This window comes from Nilaparvata lugens, chromosome 6 (genome assembly GCF_014356525.2).
Source record: "Nilaparvata lugens isolate BPH chromosome 6, ASM1435652v1, whole genome shotgun sequence".
Classification (NCBI taxonomy): domain Eukaryota; kingdom Metazoa; phylum Arthropoda; class Insecta; order Hemiptera; family Delphacidae; genus Nilaparvata; species Nilaparvata lugens.
The window spans coordinates 41560075-41581808 of NC_052509.1; the positions used below are offsets into that span (position 1 = coordinate 41560075).

At 33.2% G+C, this 21734-nt stretch overlaps 1 protein-coding gene and 1 non-coding gene across 2 annotated transcripts in view; both read left to right on the plus strand.

The window, feature by feature from the left end:
• The window catches only part of LOC111045886 (insulin-like growth factor-binding protein complex acid labile subunit), a 51301-nt gene extending 33121 nt beyond the window's left edge, over nt 1-18180 (plus strand). The window contains 8 exon segments of the mRNA XM_022331366.2: nt 5833-6001; nt 6504-6637; nt 7888-8155; nt 9035-9116; nt 9119-9261; nt 10028-10249; nt 13992-14190; nt 16897-18180. Coding sequence (XP_022187058.2) covers nt 5833-6001; nt 6504-6637; nt 7888-8155; nt 9035-9116; nt 9119-9261; nt 10028-10249; nt 13992-14190; nt 16897-17117 — 1438 coding nt within the window. The 3' untranslated portion in view covers nt 17118-18180.
• Nucleotides 1087-1197, plus strand: LOC120352138. Its single transcript, XR_005571736.1, has one exon. It is a non-coding gene; the product is annotated as a U6atac minor spliceosomal RNA (small nuclear RNA).
• Nucleotides 18181-21734: the final 3554 nt, after the last annotated feature.

Sequence of the window (21734 nt, forward strand, 5' to 3'; positions counted from 1 at the left end):
ATTAATTTTTAGCTGTTATCATTGTAGATTGAACATAACTATGATGTGCTATTAGTAATTAGAATTGTAAAAATAATTCTTCCTACAGAATTATAGTATTTAGCAAAATACTAGAAACTGAATTGTTTATTTTTAGATTTAATTGATTGTGAACTTTAATTTTTTTGCTGTTGGCCTCGTATATTTCTGTCTTATGAATCATAATTCTTATATAATCAATCATAACCATAATCAATGCCTTATAATCTATAGGTTACAAGAAAAATAAATGAATAATTGAGGCATTTATTATTTAAATTTCATGAAATTTTAGGAAATTGAAAACCTGAATTCACATATTAGCTGAACTAGAATATTGTATTTAAAATGCATACTTTTGTTAGAGCAAATTGAATTGGATTGGATTTTCAAATGTACCACCATAAAGACCCCATAAAATGGTCGTTCCATAAGGAACACGAGTGTCATGACCAGTATTTATAGACCTTGATTTGGAGCTTAGACCATTTATAGAATAGACACGCTGGGAAGCCTAACCTCTGAAGCCAACATCTAACTGCCAAATCCGCCCACCTGGACGTCACTACCAAGCTAACAACAATGCATTGAATAACAACAATGGAAGTTAAACACCACAAACACCTACACAACAAACTTTTGTGACGTCAAGGTGGGCGAATTTGGCAGTTAGATGTTGGCTTCATCGACTTTCAGTATGATATACAATGGGCCGTGTGTAATCTATAACTGGTCTAAGGTTTGGAGTTGGTATGCCCGCTCCATCTATCGGCAGACATTGCAACTAAATGAGTTTTGTTCTTCACCATTCTGCCTGATTCTTACCGAAAAACAATTCTCCTCTTATTTCACCTTATATCTCAAAAATATTGCTTCAAAACTACCGTACTTTAACTCTATGAAATCTCTTGATTAAATAGATAGTCTTAATGTTGAATTTGGGTTTTGAGCTATAAATTCCATCTGAATAGAAGAATAAGCTGTTTCAAAAAGCCAAACTCATGCAAGGTCCGACCTGGATCTGAGACTCGTCAAGCATATATACTGAGATCTCAGGCATCAACTTCTGTGTAGTATGAAAGGAGAGACGTTTAGCATTCCCCTTGACAAGGATGGAGACACACATACCGGTTGAGGCACATCCTGGGCTAGTCTCAGGAATCTTGACCATCATTTTTTATATAATATTATTGTCATTTTTTTCTCAATATTATGCTAAGTAATGATCAAAATCTGGTGTAGCGCACTCACACAACTTTCCTTGCCGTTATGAAAATTGATTACCTGATGCTAGTGTTCTCGCGCATCTCAAGTCTACTATTCAAAGATATGAGACAGCTGGTAATAGGTCAATAACGCTGGAGACACACGATATCTGCTCTCTTCGTAGTGAATGATATAATAGAACCAACAGTTGCAAACAGGTTGCAATTTGATAATCACATTTTCTCGAATTTCAAGCTTATTTTTAATTTTAGGTGGAAATGTTACTGGACATTAATTGCAGAGATTTTCATGCTCAATCTTTTCCACTTGAAATTTCTTGTTTAAATTGTATATGAAGGCTGATAATTGAGAATCTAAAATCAAACTTTCCATAGATGGGGCGGAGTTCCTGAAATTTTTACAGATCTAGGACTTGTTGCAGTTGATAGAGCTTATCAATGACTTTTTCAGGTATAAATTTGATCAAAATCGTTGGAGCCGTTTTCGAGAAAATCGCGAAAAACCCTGTTTTTGACAACATTTTCGCCATTTCAGCCGCCATCTTGGAATGCATTTGATCGAAATTGTTCATGTCGGATCCTTATAGTGTAAGGACCTTACTTTCCAAATTTCAAGTCATTCCGTTAACTGGGAGATGAGATATCGTGTACACAGACGCACATACACTCATACACACACACACACACACACACACACACACACACACACACACACCACACACACACACACACACACACCACACACACACACCACACACACACACACACACACACCACACACACACACCACACACACACACACACACCACACACACACACACACACACACACACACACACACACACACACACACACACACACACACACACACACACACACACACACACACACACACACATACAGACCAATACCCAAAAAACACTTTTTCGGACTCAGGGGACCTTCAAACGTATAGAAAACATGAAATTAGGGTACCTTAAATTTTTTTGGAAAGCAATACTTTCCTTACCTATGGTAATAGGGCAAGGAAAGTAAAAATTGATGAAATAATAATTATGTTATGAGTAAATATTGTTAATTTGAAATGAGAACTTGATATCAAAGAATATTTTCGGTTAAAATTTTTTTTATTTTTATTGGAAAACTACTTACAATACAAGTAACAGAGAAGTAGAAAGCAGAATATGAGAATAACCCTTCCAAACCTTCTAACAGCTTTGAAATTTTCAAACGTCTATGAAATTCAAAAATAGAATCAATCAATGGAAGGATATGATACCAAATTGAATATTAAATAATGGAGAATATTGCATTTAGTGAATAACGTTTTTGGGCTATTGTATTAATATTGAATATAGATAATCCAATTAATAATTATATTTCATATGAATATTAACTAGTAGTTCTGCGAACAGTAGACCTCGCTCATGAATAGAACTTTCAATCTAATGAGAAGGGCCAGTACAGTAAGTACAGTATATTGTGAAGATTTAGCCGTGATTGTCATCTATTATTTTCTCCATTGAAAGTGCTGGAGACCCTGTTTCCAGGGACACCGGACTTATCAAGGAGTACCTTTATATCAAATACATACCTTTCAAATGAAAAAGACTAAGAAATTGTCAAAAAACCACAGATTTATTGATACTCAGAAATACCGGTTTCAGTCATTATCAGAGTTTATCAGAGATTGACAATGGTGTAATTACCGAAACCGGTATTACTAAGTATCAATAAATCTGTGTTTTTTGACAATTTCTTGGTCTTTTTAATTTAATGTGAATAATTACCACAATATCAACTTCTCAACTACACAAAAAGGAAAAATTTACCTTTATACCTTTACATACAAATTTTTCTCTACAACTGCAGTATTGGACTCTAATACAATTAAGATTTTTTTAAAATAATTCATCCAATTAATTGATAAATCAATTCAATAATAATAATAAGATGATTCAATTTAATTACTCTATCTAATCATAATTATTTATTTTATAATGATATATTATTAGAATGAAATAAAACAATATTAGTATTATCTGCAAAAAAAATCTGGTAGGAACGAGAATTGAACCTGGGTCCCACAGTGTGACAGACCACAGTCTAACCGACTCGACCACCATGTGCTCGTAACAATAAATGCGAAAAAGTATGGGAATGAATTGCTGTATCTTCAAAGATACATCCTTTCTGGATTGAGGTTAGTTTGCAGTTTTTTTAAATATTACAAAAAACCAGAGGTTTTATCAAAAATCGTTACTCATACGTTTCTGCGCCTTGTTTCAAAGAACTTGCATACCAAATTTCATCCAAATTGGACAATAACTGCGACTGTAACTGCGGTACAAACAAACAAACAAACAGACAAAAGCCGATCGAGTCGAAACTAAGACCTCAGCTTCGCTTTGGTCAATAATGAATCTATACTATGATAAAGTAAAGAACTGGCTTATACACGTACGGGATAGGAAAATTATGTCTGAACTACACTGGACTGAAATTTTGCATATGGATATTCTAAATTAACCGAGGATGATAATAGGCATATTTTCAATTCTTCAAAATTTCATTACGTCAAGTTTTCAGTTTGTCAAGTCTTAAAATATACCTTTCCGGAGCACGGGTTACCTGCTAGTTTATAATAAAATGAATAAGTCGTTCAATTATTAAAAATTTATTGACAACTTGCTGTCTGTACTGATCGTATTATCTATCAGCTTAGGGTGTGTAGAATATCTTTTTTATATAGTCTGAAGCTTTTGAACAAATATAGATTATTCTGACAATTCGATATTACTGTTTGTGAATGAAACATGTGTCCAAATTTAGATCAAATCCACAAATCTCATTTTGTTAAGAATCAAAAATTCAATTAGGACTTCAATTTCCAATTAGGACTTCAGTTTTCAAGAACGTGAACTTGGAGCGACTGACCGCTCTCTTTGTACATTCACACTAAAACAATTACGAAACGGGGGAGGTGTGGAATCAGAGAAAATTACTTGCGAATTTATTTGCAAATCATACTTGCGTGAATGAATTTCATTGATGAAGAAAATATAAAAAAAACATTGATTATTTTTAATACAGCCCATATTGTAATTTGTTGAGTCTTAAATCGTTTTCATTTCTGAAATGGAATTGGAAAGGCATGTATTAATTTCTGAAATGAAACTGGAAAGGCATGTATTAAATAATTTATGAAAAACGAAATCTTTATTACTCATATCTTTTGCTAGGAATTTTAGATAAATCTAACAAAAAAATGAGAATATGTTTACGAATTCCTATAAATTTGATAGGACGATAGCAAACTGATAGGACTTGGGGGAAACTAATTTCAATTCCACCTTTGTATGAAACTGTTTCCGATGTTGAATAGTTATGATTCTCATCTTAGACAGATTCAAGATATTGATAGAATGGAATATTGTTCCCACATAAGTCTATAATAGTGGAATATTTACGGTTAGTTAGTATTGGTAGTAGCACTGTCGGGTTACGTGATTGCTTGCAATTACAGTCTCCGCATTCTTCTATTAGACAATAATTGAGTAGCAATGGATCTGCCCTCGGAGACCTCACTCAAGGACCAAATGAGTCAGTGAACAAACATTATCGGCTGCTTATCCTGGCTTTCTATACCGTATACTCATCTATGTTCGATATTCTCAGTTGGTAATAATACTATTCTTATCAAAAGCCTACAACTAACAATAATTTACATGCAATGTTCAATGAAATATTATTACATTTTGTAAAATATTTGTATGGTTTCTACCAGAATACAATTCTGAGATCATGATTAATTCGATTTTCAAGCTTATTCATTTCAGCTCCTGAGGAACAGAAATTGGCAAATTTATTCATTTATAGGTTAGAGCAAACACTACAAGAGTCGAAAAAAGCAGGCTACACCCCAAAACTCCTTCTACTTCCCAATTTTGTCAGAAATCGTCCAAATATTATGCTATTTTATGTCATCATCATCTTCTTACAAAGATCAGGCTCTTAATTACCTGTTACATCATAGATAATATATAATATCGCGCTTCGTTCTTATACGGAAACGCATGCTCTTTTTTATACCAAAAATGTCCTCCGTTTATAGCCTGTTTTGAATATAGTGTAGAAAATATTTGGAATTGACAATGATTTCATTGACAATGATTGATTGTTTTGTTCTTCAGTTCATGATTTTTTGCAAGACATGTACGACAGGGGTGTCCACATGTATGAATAGGGGGGGGGGGACGCAGATTATTATTTCTGGTAAAATTTGATAAACAATCCATTAATGTGATATCATAAGCACTTGACTCGAACTTTTGCTGGCATCATTCTTTGAAAAAGTGATAATTTCAGATTAATTTCTACGAGATTTGCAGACGCCCAGTGAGATCGGACACCCCATGATAATCCAATAAACAATGAAAATATATAATAATATAAGAGCTCTTTATTTGCAAACGTCATTTGTATGTCGGCTTTGTAATTCTTATTATTTATTTCATATTCTTGGAGTGTATTCTATTCTCCTCCAGTATTTCGAAAATTGCCTGAATAGTATTTTTTTATTTGACAGTGATCTACCAGGCTCTGTTTTTGTGGGCCTAAGCAATGTAGAATCGCTCTCACTGTCTGACAACACGCTGCAAGAGATTCCGAGCGACGTACTCAAGCACATGCCTCACATCAAAACTTTGGACATAGGGTACTGTCAGATCGAAAACGTCACCAACACTGATTTCCAGGTAATGTCATTTGATATTCATTAACAAATACCCGCATCTCAAACCCTCAATACAAAGATTCCTCCAATCTTTAATGAAAGTTAGTTTGATGAATTCAATAGTATTGTTGAAATTAAACAAAAATTATTATTGTCATCCTACAACAAAGAAGAAATATTATTTCGGAAATAATGGTTTAATTGGCAAAATGAACAAGTTATTCACATTATGATTCAGTTACAATCGATACAGGTCATTCGACTAGAATAAATAAGTAGGTCATGTATCGAGAAAAGGTAATTGATTATTTAAGATTTTTCTCAAAAATCTATGCTTCTCCCTTCAACTGCGCTTATTGTAATTCCTGTGCAATTCAACTGCATGCGTAACTTGAAATGCAAGTTTTTGTTGAATTGTGAAGTATTATCGTATCATCAGGTTCATATGAATAACTCTCTATAAACATTTGTTTTTATTATTTAAAATTGTATAAAAATGAGTCACAGAATATTTTCAATTGCAGGATCTAACAGAATTGAGAACGTTGATGCTCTCTGGAAACAGAATATCTCAAATAGATCCTTGGGCTTTTCCGAAAAAGTTGAGACATTTACACATCGGCAATAATGAGATCACTGATTTGAATGAAGCTTTGAAGTGAGTATTGAATGGAAACATGTATCCTAAATTGGATTACATTAATTATATTCAATTACTAATTTTTCGTAAATCCAATATTGTCATAATATAGTTGTTCTCACAACTAAATTGATGTTTTCACTCTGTAATGAAAAATGAAAAATCAATGTTCATTAACTTGATCAAACTCAAGTTAATTGAACGTAGTATGATATTTAATTATATTTTCAAATGTTATTTCCTCAGTAGAATGAATTCGATGTGACAGAGTATTGCAGATTAAATGACTGTTTATCCCGCAATTAGGCGAAGGGTGAGCACTACCTCTAGTAAATATTTCGTTTCAGATTTATAGAAATCTTAGTACTATTGCCCTGAAATTTCACATAACTGTGTGTTAGAGTGTTCTGAAAGGAAATTTATCACGTGAAAATTTGTTTCCAACTAGAAATTTGCGTCAATGACATCAGATAGCACACTCCTACAACAGCTGCAGTGTGGTGACCTGCTGGCCTATCGATCGTTAATGTTCTAAAATTCATCCCTGTTTTTTATTTTTTTATTTTGTTGTTACTTGCTCTCAACATAATTATGCTAGATTGGTTTTTCAAATTTCCTACCGAAATTTTAGAAATTGTGTATTCTACATTGAATTTCACTACTTATGTCTCTTATATGAATTATAAGAGATATATATTCTTTCTATTCTCAAAATATATGAATGTAATTTGTTTGAAAGTAAAATAGGCCTACCACTAATGCTTGATGCATTAAATAGTATTTCCTTAACAATGAATTTCATGATGAAGACACACGAAGGAAATGGAAATAATGGTGAAAAGAAGAGATGAGTTCAGCGCTCACTATCGATCAACTCTTTGATGAGTTTTCACAGTCGTCTTTTTTATATCGACCAATGTAGGGTTGAATGCATTATTCATAACATTGGCTACATTGGAAGCGTGTACAGGAGACACACGTAAAACAGCCGGACGTATGCAGGCAAACGGAGAATAAATCTGTCTGCAGCAGACAGATATATTTGTATGCTGCTGTATACGTTTGCTTGTGTACTTGCAAATATTATTTTATTATTCAGTTGATCTTATCATTAATAATTATTGATATAACAAGCTCTCTGAACTGTAGGTCATTGCAAGGCTAGTGAATAGATCTATATACTATCCTTGAAATCATACTGTTTAAACGTTTTAAAAAGATTTTCATGATCCTATTGAATGAAACAATTTTACATTTTGTTTTTCTAGAGAATTGTATGATTTGGATTGGCTATTTTTCAACAACAACAGCATATCTACTCTGGAAGGTCAATTACCTGCAGCTTCGCCGAATTCTCATCTTAATGCGCTGCATTTCAAAGGCAATAAAATTGAGAGGTTTCCAACCGACTTTAGAAATCTTCAATCTCTAGACCGCATTTTTGGAAGTCACAACAGCATAACTGCTCTCAGTGGAGCTCTTGCCAAATCTAGGAAGCTGATTACTGTCGATCTAACACACAATCTCATCTCAGTCGTAAGTATTTTTCAAATTACTCTTCGTATCTCAATATGAGAGTTCAAGACGAATAAAAGAAACTTCTTGTTTAATCGAACAATAATAAAACCGAATAGGACGAGTGAAAAATTGTTCAAAATGAAAGAAGTAGCTCAAACTCTCAATTTCACACATGATAGACTTCAGTACGGTATCATAGTTATATCAATATTCACTATTTCATCTGTATATTTTCCAAACAGAAATGTGTAAGCTATTAAAAGTTTAAATATATTTTAAATTACCTATTTTTAAAGAATGCTTGAAGGGATATAATACGATTATCTCAATCTTGAGATTGATGTCTCTAAGCTAAGTAACATTTTTTGGACTACCTCATGCTACTTTCTGAAGACACAACTGAACATTTGAAACAAAATGTGAAATTGTTCCATTCAACATTACAATATTTCAATAAGAACTAAAACAGATCCTGTTAAAAACGAATTCTGTGACTTATTATAAGTCACACTATAATAGTGTGCTTTTGAAAGAGTGAACAAATTTCATTTGGATGAGATTGTACGAATGAAGATTACTTGATACAATTTTTTTGATGCTCCAATGAAAGTTCAACTATGTCCTAACCTATAGCAATTAATTCATCCATTGTTTTCCATCCAGTCCAAGCCGTAGAAATTGGAGAATCAGCAACTCATTAGAATTTTTTTCGTTACAGGTACTCTTGAATAGAAATAAAAAATAAAAATTCAAGTACCCTTTTTTATATTAATTGAACAATTTAAAATTATACAATTTAAAAAAAAATGTACTCAGATTTCTATTTATTATTTCTATTCAGAAACTCATGTACGCATAATCATAAATAACATCGATTTCTCTTTGTTTCGATTATAGCTACAAGAAGACGACTTTTCAGAAACAGAAAATCTGGAAGAGCTGTTACTTGGATACAATAAAATAACATTCTTGAACTCATCACTCTTCCTCTACACAGATTGAGGTATTTGAATCTCACACATAATGCTATGGAGGAGTTCACTTTTCAAGAAATTAGAGGATTGAATTTGAAATATGTCGACTTATCTTACAACAAGATATCCAAGCTGAAAGGCAGGATGGAGGTAAGGAGGAGAATTGATTGATCTTGCAGATATTAAAATTCTTCATTCAGTATTATCAAAATCTATATAAGGTACAACGCTCACTGAAGAGTATGAAACTGATTAAAACTTTTGTTTTATTATAGTATTAAAGTTTGCAATCAAGATCTTCCTTATTCATAAAATGTATCAAAGTGTTATTTCGTTCCTTCATGAGTTTAATGATACTTTTCAGTTTTTCGAAGAAATACGGATTATCATAAGAATGCCTGTAAAAGTTATGCCTGTAAATGTTTTAATGTTGGCAAAATACATGCAAACATGCAATCCAAAACTGATTATGTTTAATCAATCGGGCATCCTATTGACAGAATACAGGTTCCAACTGAACGCAGCAATATTCAATTTCCTTTTGAAATTTTCAATATTTGGTATGTTCTTCTTTGTAATTATCTATTAGAAACACAATCACTATTGCCCGGTGAATTCATTCTTTTCCATTACTAATTCAAACTTTGAATAAAACACTTTTTAGCAGTGACGAAGTTTCGATGTGTTGCTGGTCTGAGGACGAGATGAGTCTAAAAATGACCAGCAACAGGTCGAAACGTCATCACTCCTAAAAAGTAAGTGTTCCACTTCAAAGGGTTTTTTCTAATCATGTGCACTTTAATAATATTTCGTGTAGTAAATGTAAATTTGAATTCCGCAAACATTTTCTAGTGCATGTTCTTTCCACTTGTATTCTCCTGGTTTTCATTTCTCATCTTAGTTTTTGCTGTTTCAGAATTTGGTAGAAATTGAAACACGAGTAAACCAGCTTCATCTTGAATACAATGAGCTGGAATCACTCTCTGGGTCGCTGAATGGCCTAACAGGGTTGGAATTTGTCAATCTCAGCCATAACCGATTGAACACTATCTCTCCCGATGACTTTATTGGTTTGGATAATCTTAAATGCTTGGACATATCACATAACCAGCTCACCACTCTGGAAGAAACGTCAAAGGTAAGATTGATTGGGCTTATTTATTGAACTTCATCACAATCCAACACCAGAATACATGATAATGGAACTAGTTTACAATCTATAGACGAATTGCAGACTATATTTTCAGCATATGTAAATTGGAGAGCTTCATATCAACATTATATAATAACCTGAATGCCAGAGTTGCACCTCCGGTATCTGGTATTTTCTCAGATATCAGAAAGGCTTTTGATACTTTAAACATTTGCTACTGCTTGACAAACTATCCAGGGCTGGTATAAGAGGTGTGGCTCAGAATTGGTTTAGATCATATTTAAGTAAAAGAGTGCAGTATGTTGCCCTGTTGGATGCCAAAAGTGAGATCCTGGAAGTGGACTGTGGAGTCCCGCAGGGTTCAGTACTTGGACCAGTTTTATTTCTCATATTGATAAATTACCTTTTTTCAGGTAAATTTAATGGTATTCCAGTTTCCTTCGCAGATGATACTGCTTTCTCTTATTGTAATACAGACGTACAAAACCTAAATAAAATTATGCAAGAAGATCTGAATAGAATGCTTTCCTGGTTCAATAGAAATGGCCCAGCCCTAAACCTCTCTGAAACTAAATATATATTATTTACATTGTCTACTCCTTGGCAACTCCTTCACTCATTAAAATTTCATACAATTTCTTGTAGACAAATCAATTGTGATTGTGGTACTGTGGCACAAACTGATTCCATCAGATATCTAGGTCTGGTAGTGGATGAGAAACTCTCTTGGTCTCATCACATTTGTAAATTAAAAAATTATCTCCGCCATATTCTTGAAAAGTTCTACCACCTTAGAAAATTCATTCCTTCAGTTATGCTCAAGCAACTCTATTTTGCTCTGGTGGATTCCAAATTAAGTTATGGCATTAGTTGCTGGGAATCCACCTACAAAACCCAATAGCACTTCTAATTGTGCTTCAAAAAGCCATAGTACAGTGTATGAAGGGTCTGAGCAGGATCGAACACTCTTTTCCTATCTTCCAATACTTCCATTGTTCTCATTTTTATTCATTCAAGAATCAGAAAAAATACAGATAAAACAAAAAATTCGCATTTAAAATACACGCCAATAGCTGGTTCAGATGTCTGCAAGATGGCTGAACCGACAAGCGCATGACCTAGTGGTAAGAATCGTACCTAACTTCGTTTCATCCTACTAAAATAGTATTTAGATAATTATTTAGACTTATGGTTAACCAGAATTACCGAAAAATACTATAAGTAAACTAAAAAATATTTATAAAAATAACATAGACAACAGAAAATATATTATTGTAGTATATTCCAATGTTATTTCATTAATTTTATTGACATGGATTTCGAACGGTAATTATTTAACCTGAAAATTCGAATTTTATAATGTGTGTTTGCTACATTTCTCATTGCTTGGAGTTGAAATAATTATTACTGTCAATAGAAAATAAACATTATTTATTATTAAATGATGAGAAGTTATTATTTAATTATGATTTAGATAAGCATTATTCTTGTTTTGGATTTCTAGATTGGGATTTTATCATAAATGTAGGGTAGCCATTGAAATGATTCTTATCTAAATCTAACCACAGTCATTGTTACCAACTTAATTTTTGTTTTCGTGCACTAATCCTCCATATAACCCACCAACTATTTTGTGTTGCCATGTTGCAAATCTGGAGTGCAGAAAAATTTTTTCCCGCACTAGAGCCGAAAAGTGATTCTTTGCGTTCTGTAATCAGTGCAGCAATGGCCACTTTTCAACGTAACTGTAGGAAAATGTAATTGAATTAACTTGCTGAAGTGAGATACTTAATTTAAGGCTGTTCGGTACACTTTTTATTATTTAAATTGGATAACCTCTTTCAAAATAATTGTCAAGATCACTATAAGAGTGAGAAAAAGAGGCAACTGAAATTTTTAAGTGGTCTAATAAGCGAGTTATGGATGGTTGAAAGTGCTAACTCCGTTTTCTTTCCAGATCATAAACGGTTTCGTTTAATACATTCAGTACATCATTGGCTTTGTTCTAATATGAGTTTTTCACGATTTATGCTAAAATGAACAAGTTATCGAATTTACAAAAAATGTTACTTTTTTATTTATGAACGATATGGGGAATAAAATGTTTCAGTTTGGAAATATGCATTTTTTGAATTTTTAAGAGAAGTTCTGTTAATATAGTCGAAACCGTTTATGATCTCGAAAGAAAACGGAATCTGGTTAATTAGCAATCTTACAACACATAACTCGCTTATTAGACCACTTAAAAATTTCAGTTGCCACTTTTTCTCACTCTCATAATGATCTTAACAATTATATTGGAAAAGATTATCCAATTTTAATAAAATAAAATCTGGTGTGGCGCACTCACACAACTTTCCTTGCTATCATGAAAATTGATCACCTGACGCTAGTGACGCGCATCTCAACTCTACTTTTCTAAGATTTGAGCCAGCTGGTGACAGGACTGTAACGCTGGAGACACACGAGTCGAGGTCTGCCATCTCTTCAAAGTGAATGATTTAATAGAATCAACAGTTTGCAATCGAATAATCACATTTTCTCGAATTTCAAGCTTATTTCCATTTTAGGTGAAAATGTTATACTGAACATTAATATTGTAGAGATTTTCATGCTCAATACTTTCCACTTAAAATTTTTTGTTTTAATTGTATCTGAAGAATGATATATTGGGAATCTAAAATAAAACTTTGCATAGATGGGGCGAAGCTCCTGAAATTTCTACAGATATGGGACTTGTGGCAGTTGATAGAGCTTATAAATCACTATTTCAGGTAGGTATAGATTTGATCCAAATCGTTGGATCGGTTTTCGAGAAAACTGCGAAAAACCCTGTTTTTGACAACATTTTTGCCATTTTTGCCGTCATCTTGAATTGCATTTGATTGAAATTAATCGTGTCGGATACTTATAGTGTAAGGACCTTAAGTTCCAAATTTCAAGTCATTCCGTTGATTGGGAGACGAGATATCGTGTACACAGACGCACATACACTCATTTACACACATACACACACACATACAGACCAGTTATACCCAAAAACCACTTCTTTGGACTCGTATAGAAATTTTGAATATAAATGTATAAAAAATGGCGTAACTCAATTTTTTTCGGAAAGCAATACTTTGCTTAGCTATGGTAATAGGGCAAGGTACCGAACAGCCTTGAACTGTCTGTCATCATTCCTGATAGATAATATCAATGTTAAGCTTTCAGCGGCTTTTAAGTCAATGCTGATAATTTGAAGTAATTCTCACTATAGGATGAGAGGATTATCCATATTTATAATTGATTATTACTACTCGAATTGACAAATATTTCTTTCCACAATAGTATCTTTCTTAGTGTTCGAATTATTTGTTTTCCATAATGAAATATAACTGTCGAGACATCCATAGTAGAAGAGACATGTATTAAATTTTGTTTTGAGTTATTCAGGTACCGTCCTAAAATCTTTTTCACGATCTTTAAAATGTTTATGGAAGGCTTTTCATATGTATTGGGCGATACGTAGGTAGTTTATTACATTCATCATTCTCCGTGAAATATAAATGGATTAAAATATGTTCCACTCACTCACAATGACTTTTAATTCACCATGTTTCTAATAAAAGTTTTCATTCGACACTAGTTTAAAATAAATTGAAAATGGAAAACATACTTCATTATTATATTATTCCATTTATTTTGAATAAATAGATATTAATTTGATGTATTTTTATTACAGACATTTTTGCCTGCGCTTGAAGATTTGAAAGCTTCCCATAACTTACTGACGGTGTTGGAGAGAGACTTCCAAGGATTGCCAGTATTGTGCTGGGCCGATCTATCTCACAACCAGATTTACAATATCAGCGTAGAGTTGGTCGAGAAGACGCAGTGTCGATTCCATGGAGTCAACGGCACCCTCAGAATTTACATGAGTGGTAAGATTATTCTCACTTCCAATCTTTATACCTACATTAAGATAATTTCTACATTAAGATATTCTACTTGTAAAAGTAGGCTATTGCTACTCCTTTCTTACTGATTTTCGAATGAGAAAATTATAGTAGAATTAGCTTTGAAAACGAGAATATTCTCAATTCACGTACTTGTACATTTCTCTACATGATTTATGGAAGATGGAATCGTTATAAATATAATAAACCATCTTATTTTCATCCATCATTAAAATGATCAACTATTGATTTCAACAAATAGTTCGTGGTAGCATATTGAAGAAAGTTTCAAGAAACAATTGAAATGAATAATAGTTGACGAGAGAGAGATTGATTGATTAAGTACTTTATTTATGTAGATTACAATATATACTGGCTTTTACACATATATACAACAGCTTGCAATACAGAAAACTTATAGATGAATTTACATAATATAGACTAAGAAAATGATTTTTGAACTGCATATTATGATATGAAAAAAGCAATTGGTAATAGCTATAGATAATATTGTTATGCATCTACATAAATTGGCGGAGCTTTGGACATATCAATGTCCATTCTTTGGAAAGAATATTCAAAATATCCTTCCCACTAACTCTCTAACAAAACTTTAATTTCATTAATTCAACTAAGGATTAATTTGTAAATGGGAATATTATCAAAGTTTTAATTAATATGAAGATTTGAGAGAAAAAAAACTGAAAATTGATAAAGTAAAATAATTATACAGGTGAAAAAGTTCAAATCATTGATTAATAAAATGGAGTAGGCTAAAAGTAGATCAGGGTAATCAACTTTCAATAATATACAGCAGTATGCAGTGGATAATTAAAATAACATGAGTTAATATAATATACAATATATACAATTTATTCTACAATAGGTTTATAGGTTTGTATTGGTGGGATGGGTGGGGGATGGTTGTCATGTGATCGTTCTAGGGCTGGACAGTTCCAGTCATTTATTCCAAAAGATGATTTTTTAAAGTCAGGATGAAGCTTGCTCGGCTCTCGATGGACCTGATAGAAACAGGAAATGCATTCCATGCACGACAGACACTGACTAAAAAGGATTTTGTGAAAATAGTGTTCGATGGTTGGGTATCCTTAAAGTACTTTCTCCGGTTCTTGTATGTGAAGCATCTATCCTCCTACCTTCAGAAACAAATTTGAAATTGTGCATTTTCTTCAATGCGTGCATAGCTGAGAATACCTTTTTACAAGTTTTGTTCACTTGATCTGACCAGTCAAGAGTATTATTCATAATAATGCATAAATTTTCAACTGCGCTACAGTAAGGAATGTCATTGCCATCTACACTAATTTTGTGAATTGATTCAAGGTCAATATTATTTATAAGATCAGAATATCCTATTATAATGGGTTGTGTTTTGATGGGATTAAACTTAAGGCCATTTTTCTTTGTCCATTCAACTATCGAATTCATATACCAACTGTTTCATTAATTTTTGTTATGGGACAGCTTAGATAAATTTGAAGGTCATCTGCATAAGTATGGAAGTTGGAGAACTTGATGATGGAAGAAAGGTCATTAGCATACAAAATGAATAGGAGAGGGCCTAAAATTGAACCTTGTGGTACTCCATGCATAACGTTTTTCCAATTTGACTTGTTGTCACCAACATAAACACATTGTTTTCTACCTAAGGGATAGGATTTGAACCAAACTAGGGAGTTGTGACTAAAACCAAGAATAGCTAACTTATTTAAAAGAACTTAATGATCAACAGTATCAAATGCTTTTGACAAATCAAATAGGGTGAGGATGGTGCATTTTCTTTGGTCCATAGCTGACCTTATATCATCAGTGACACGAAGGAGAGCTGTCTCAGTTGAATGGAATTTCCTAAAGCCTGATTGAAAGTTATGGAGCCTTCTATTGTCTAGAAAATTTAACAACTTGAGCATGAATAAGGGACAGAGAGAGAGAGTGAGAGAGAGAGAGAGAGAGAGAGAGAGAGAAAGAGGGAGAGTGTGTGAGCGAAACGAGAAATTTATTATGAACCTGTGAACCAGTTCTGCCATCACCATTCACGAGAAAGATGAAGTGATTGATAGGTGGAAATCTTCAGCAATTTTAATTAGATAGCTTCTTCTTGAATAATAATTATTTTTGTATTCAACCGATTATATAAATATTCGAGAACAACTCCTTTGAACTTGAAGAATTACAAAAAAAAAGGCTAGATTGTTTGAAACAATGAACGAAGACGTCAGTGATTTTACTCATTGCACTGTAAAATTTACACAATATATGTATCATCACAGAATATAATTATTATGTTCAACATTCTTCTTGCACGTGGATTGTAACCCTCTAACAAAAAGTATATAAGCTTCAACACGAACTATTGAGTTTTCTGAAATGATGATTATATCCATAGAGAAAAAAATTTTTCTAAAGAAATCTTCAAATTTTGAGAGTGCACACTCATTTTCCATTCGAAGCGGGTAATAGCCACGGATCAAAGTTTTGAGACATTTCAACTGGTCTTCACAAAATTCAAAGTGACAGATTTTCACAAAATGCTTGTGCTATTATATTGTTTTATGGCGCTGTTTTCCTAGAATCTTTAAATTTTTGGACACCCCGCACTAAATAAACTCGGTTGAGAGTGATAGCGTTTGTGTCTTGATTTCGTAATATAAGAGTTGAAATGTTTTGCAGGGAACCCGGTGGTTTGCGACAAGAGCATGGCCAAAACCATTCTGGCGGTGGAATCGAAAAACAACACAGTGATTCATGGAGCACTGGATTGCCTGCCAGAGAAAGATGTGCCGGTGCCGGTGACGACTGTGCCGGTGCCGGTGACGGCTGTGCCAGTGCCGGTGACTGCTGTGCCGCAGCCGCAGGTGATTTCGGCAATCGCGCAATCGCAACCCACCTAAGCCAAACTCCCATAGATAATTATATTCTTGCGACGTAGACAAGTATTTATGTAGACTAGGTACATCTATATGAAGCTCATCCATTCATCGAATTTAATAATCAAAATCATGTACCAGAATAACCAAGTTTGATTATTAGAAGAGATTGCATTTTTGAGTCAAAAAATTAGTTGAACCTATTCTATAAATCAAACTATTCGAACATATTTGCTGTCCTACAACCAAAAATAGAGCTCAATTATAATTTCACAATAATCAAGATTGGTTATTTCGAGAGATTATTGTTCACGACCATGAGAGAACCATACTAGAGAACGATCTGGTGGAGTAGGGCCGATAGTCAATCGTTCGCAAGAGATCACATAACGTGTGTATTTTCAGAACAGACTACAAGTATGATAGGTAAGAACGTTTTGCAATAACATTGACTGAGCTGTAGAAAGGATAAACAGTCTGGATTTCGAGTATCGCAGATTTCTCAGGCCACATATAGGAAAAGATTTGGCATTTTCATTTAATTATTTTTTTGAATTGTCAAATGGCTCTGCATTAAAATTGTAAAGTTCGATTAGTGTAAAATTATTTAATTACAACAAACATGTAAATAATGATAGGAAGAAGCGTTGAAGAGCTTTGAAATATTAGAGTGCTATAATATTAGTATAACTTAGTTATAGACAGTGGTGACTTTTAAAAATTGATTGCGACAAAAATATATTTTTTAACAATTGATTGATAGTGTATTTGTGAGGTATTCAGAAGATATTAAGCAATTTAGAATTTTTCCATTGACCAGAAGCATAATATTACTGACATGAAATTTCAATTGTCAAGATTATTTATATTGCTGATATTCTCAATAATATATTATTAATGTGTAGTTTATAAGTCTGTTAGAAGATAGATCGCTTTGCTTTTATGAAACAATTGAACATTCTCGTCTTATCGACCTAGTCAGTTGAAAATAATACTGCATAATATAGACATATATAGTTTATATTTAGATTATTCTTATTGTCAATTCTATATATTAAAGAATCAATAATAAAATCGACTGTCAGTATGCTAGTGAAGCGTCATTTCGAGCCCCAAGTCCCGCTACTATATTCCAAGTTTTCTCCAAACCCCTCAACTCCTTCCCAAGTTCTCTCCAAGTCTCGCAACTCCTTCCCAAGTCCCCTCCAAGTCCCGCAACTCTTTCCCAAGTTCTCTCCAAATCTCGCAATTTTTCCAATCAAAAAAGGGTGAAGACGATGTGTAGGGCTAGTTAAATGGATAATGAAATAAAATTTGAAAGAAAAATGTTCCCTTCTTGAATTATTTGAATTGAATCTTTTTAGTCGGTTCCACAACTCTACACAATATCAAAGATTATTTTACAATTCGAATGCACAATAATCGCTGAGAATTGAACTACAGCTTCAATTGACAGCTAGTAAGTCTCTTCGTATGAATATCAACAATCGTTTCAAATCGATTTACGGTTTGAATTCACCAAATGATGATTATGGTTTTGGAGAGCTCTCAGAAAACTAACAAATTGAGGGATAGGAATACAATAATGATGAAAAACGGTTTTTAACAGAATAATTTCAAAAACTTCTACACATAGACAGACATAAGTGAGAGATTGAATTCAGGTAAAATACAGTTCATAATTTATTTTGATCTCAAGACTGACTGGTCGCTTTGGTTTGAGTGCTGGCTGCTATCCAGAGATGGTCAGTTTGATGAATTTGGCCAAAGTATTATCATAGTCCAAGTAAACAGTTAGGTCTGTGGTATAACCTATCCGGCAAATGAGAGGCCGAGTTCGATTCCCAGGCTGGCAAATAATTTTTGGATAGTAGCTCTCATCAAATTGCCATCAATCTGTTCACCCACTTATTAATATTTGCTGTACCAGAAGTCGAGGAGGTTGACAGCATTTTATTTGGGATTCGTTTAATAATTCGGTATAGAGACGTTACTGGAATATAAAAAAAAATTAATTGATCTCTTCTGGAGAGCTTGAAGAGAAGCGTAGGAATAGAAAAGAAATACTGAATGACCAAATAAGTTTTTTTTCGTAGAACTTTGATATTATACTTTAGTAGTGTCTTTGGATAAGAGCCCTCAAAATGTGAGAAGAAAAACAAGAAAGACGGAGCAGTGACGAACCCAGAAGGTGATCTGTTGGGGGGAGGGGGAAACACCGGGGGTGGCGTATCCTGAAAAAAATTTGGGGGGGATCATAACATTACAGTAGAAAGCACCTAAATTTTGGTGGAGTCAGCGTGGTGTGTGGGGGGTATGGAATACCTGGAATACCGTCGACCAAAGGATGGCCCAGGGGGCCCACCCCGGGAAATTTTGAAAATACAGTATACCTTCAATTTGGTGCGTTTTTACGAAATTTTTACTTGAAAATGAACCTTCCATTCAAATTTTTTTGGTGTTCAGTAGGCCACTTATTATTTCAATTTTCCTTTGAAAATTGCATAGGCCTGTGAGTTTTTGATTAAATAACAAATAATTTTTAATTTTATTAATCATTCAATTGGTTAAAAAAATTTATCTTGTAGAAAGCCCAAGTTACTCATTATTAGAGATCAAAAGCTAGAATGCTTCAATTTTGGCTCCAATAAAGCACTATTTCAACCAACTTTAGAAACAATATTCTCAACAGTTTTTTTTTACTCAATATATATTGAATGCTTGGTTTTAGTTTAACAATTTTTTTCAAATTTTCATGGTTTTCACTTGAGTGCCCAAACTCAATTTTTTTGGAGAGGGGTGGGATAAAACCTTTTTTTAAATCACCCCCCCTGTCAATGGTAGAAACTACGCCTGTTCATCATGCCTGTGAATTTTTGGGGGATACTTAAGTTATCAGTCTTATATTATATACTAGCGGGTAACCCGTGCTTCGCAAGGGTCTTTCTTGAAACTTGACGTAATGAAATCTAGAAGAATTCAAAATAGGCCTATAAGAACCCTCGGTTGATTAAGAATTTATATGCTGCATTTCAAGTAAATCAATATGACCACCTTTCAATTGAAAAAAAAGTTGGATTCAAAATTGCGGAAAAAATTTGGGTGTGAATTCCCGACGGAAAACCTGTTTTTATCATTTGTGCCGTGCTATTAAGTTAATTTGGAATTTAGAAGCACACACAATATAACTTAATAAAAGGGATGCTTGATAAACATACCTACTGCTAGAGAACGGGAATCCAGAAATGATACTTACTGACTGGAGTACTTTCAATCGTCTGGCGATCATTTTCAACAGTGTAGACCGGAAATGTTTTGATGGTTAGGAAGATTTGTGGTGTTTATTATGTGATCAAAAAGTTTGTTAGGAAGATTTGTGGTGCCGGAAATGTTTTCATTATTAGATTGTTCGTCTCTCGTTGGTTCTTTTATACCCATTTGTAGTCCAACTAGATATATATAAAATGTGTACATTAAATTTCACAAAGTAAACAACTATATTAAATAATAGAGAATATATATTATTTTGAATATTATTATAATGGTATGTGAAATAAATACATGATATTTTGTTGAAAATGAAGACTGGACATACAGCTTACATTCTACCAGAATAGTGTATACGTCTATTTTACATATTATAAAATAATAATATAATCAAGGTCTATAAAGAGACCATGACTATAATAGTATCTATATATAATAATAAGAGAGAGTAGGGTTGTGTTTGTTCGTGTGTTCGTTTGTTCGCATCAAAACATGTCAACTTGTGGATTGCATCCGGAAAAACGGGAATGATTCAGATCTCCTAATTTTGAACATAGATTCTAAAAATATCAATCTCGTGCACCTGGAAGCCCAAATTTCAATTTTCCTTCTAGATTTTTCAAAATTCATGTTCAAACTTCATTAATAGTACATACGATTTCATAAAAAATCACCAAATCATATGGTCGGAATTAAAAAAAATTTATTATATTAAAGAACTGGATTATACACGTATACAGGTGTAAAGTAGTATAGGAAAATTATGTTTGACGCATCATCATCACGTCTGAACTACTGGACTGATTAATTTGACATTTTGTATTATAGATTCTTGCTTAACCAAGGATGGTTATAAACCTATTTTAAATTCTTCAATATTTGATTACATCAAGTTTTCAGTTTGTCATGCTTTCACTTGTTGTAAGGAAGCAGCAGAACATTTCTCTTAAAATGGAAATTAGAAGATAGGTATGATTGGGGATCCTTTTCGAATGATAAAAACAGGTTTTCCATCGCACCCAAATTTTTTCCGCCATTTTGGAACCACCATTTTGAATAAAACTTCTTTTTTTAATTGAAAGGTGGTCATATGATACATGATTCCGATACAGGATTTCCAGAGAAAAGATATGGTGAAAACCGCACATCGATATCTCAAACCTTTCAAAATTTATTCTCATTCATTTCCTTTATTATAGTATAGAAGATGATAGATAAAATGGATGATATATCCATCTATCTATCATCTTCTATACTATAATAGAGGAAAGAACTGGCTTAAAGACGTATACACACGTGTATAGAGGATAGGGAAATTATGTTTGACGCATCATCACGTCTGAACTACTGGACTGATTTTCTTGAAATGCTGCT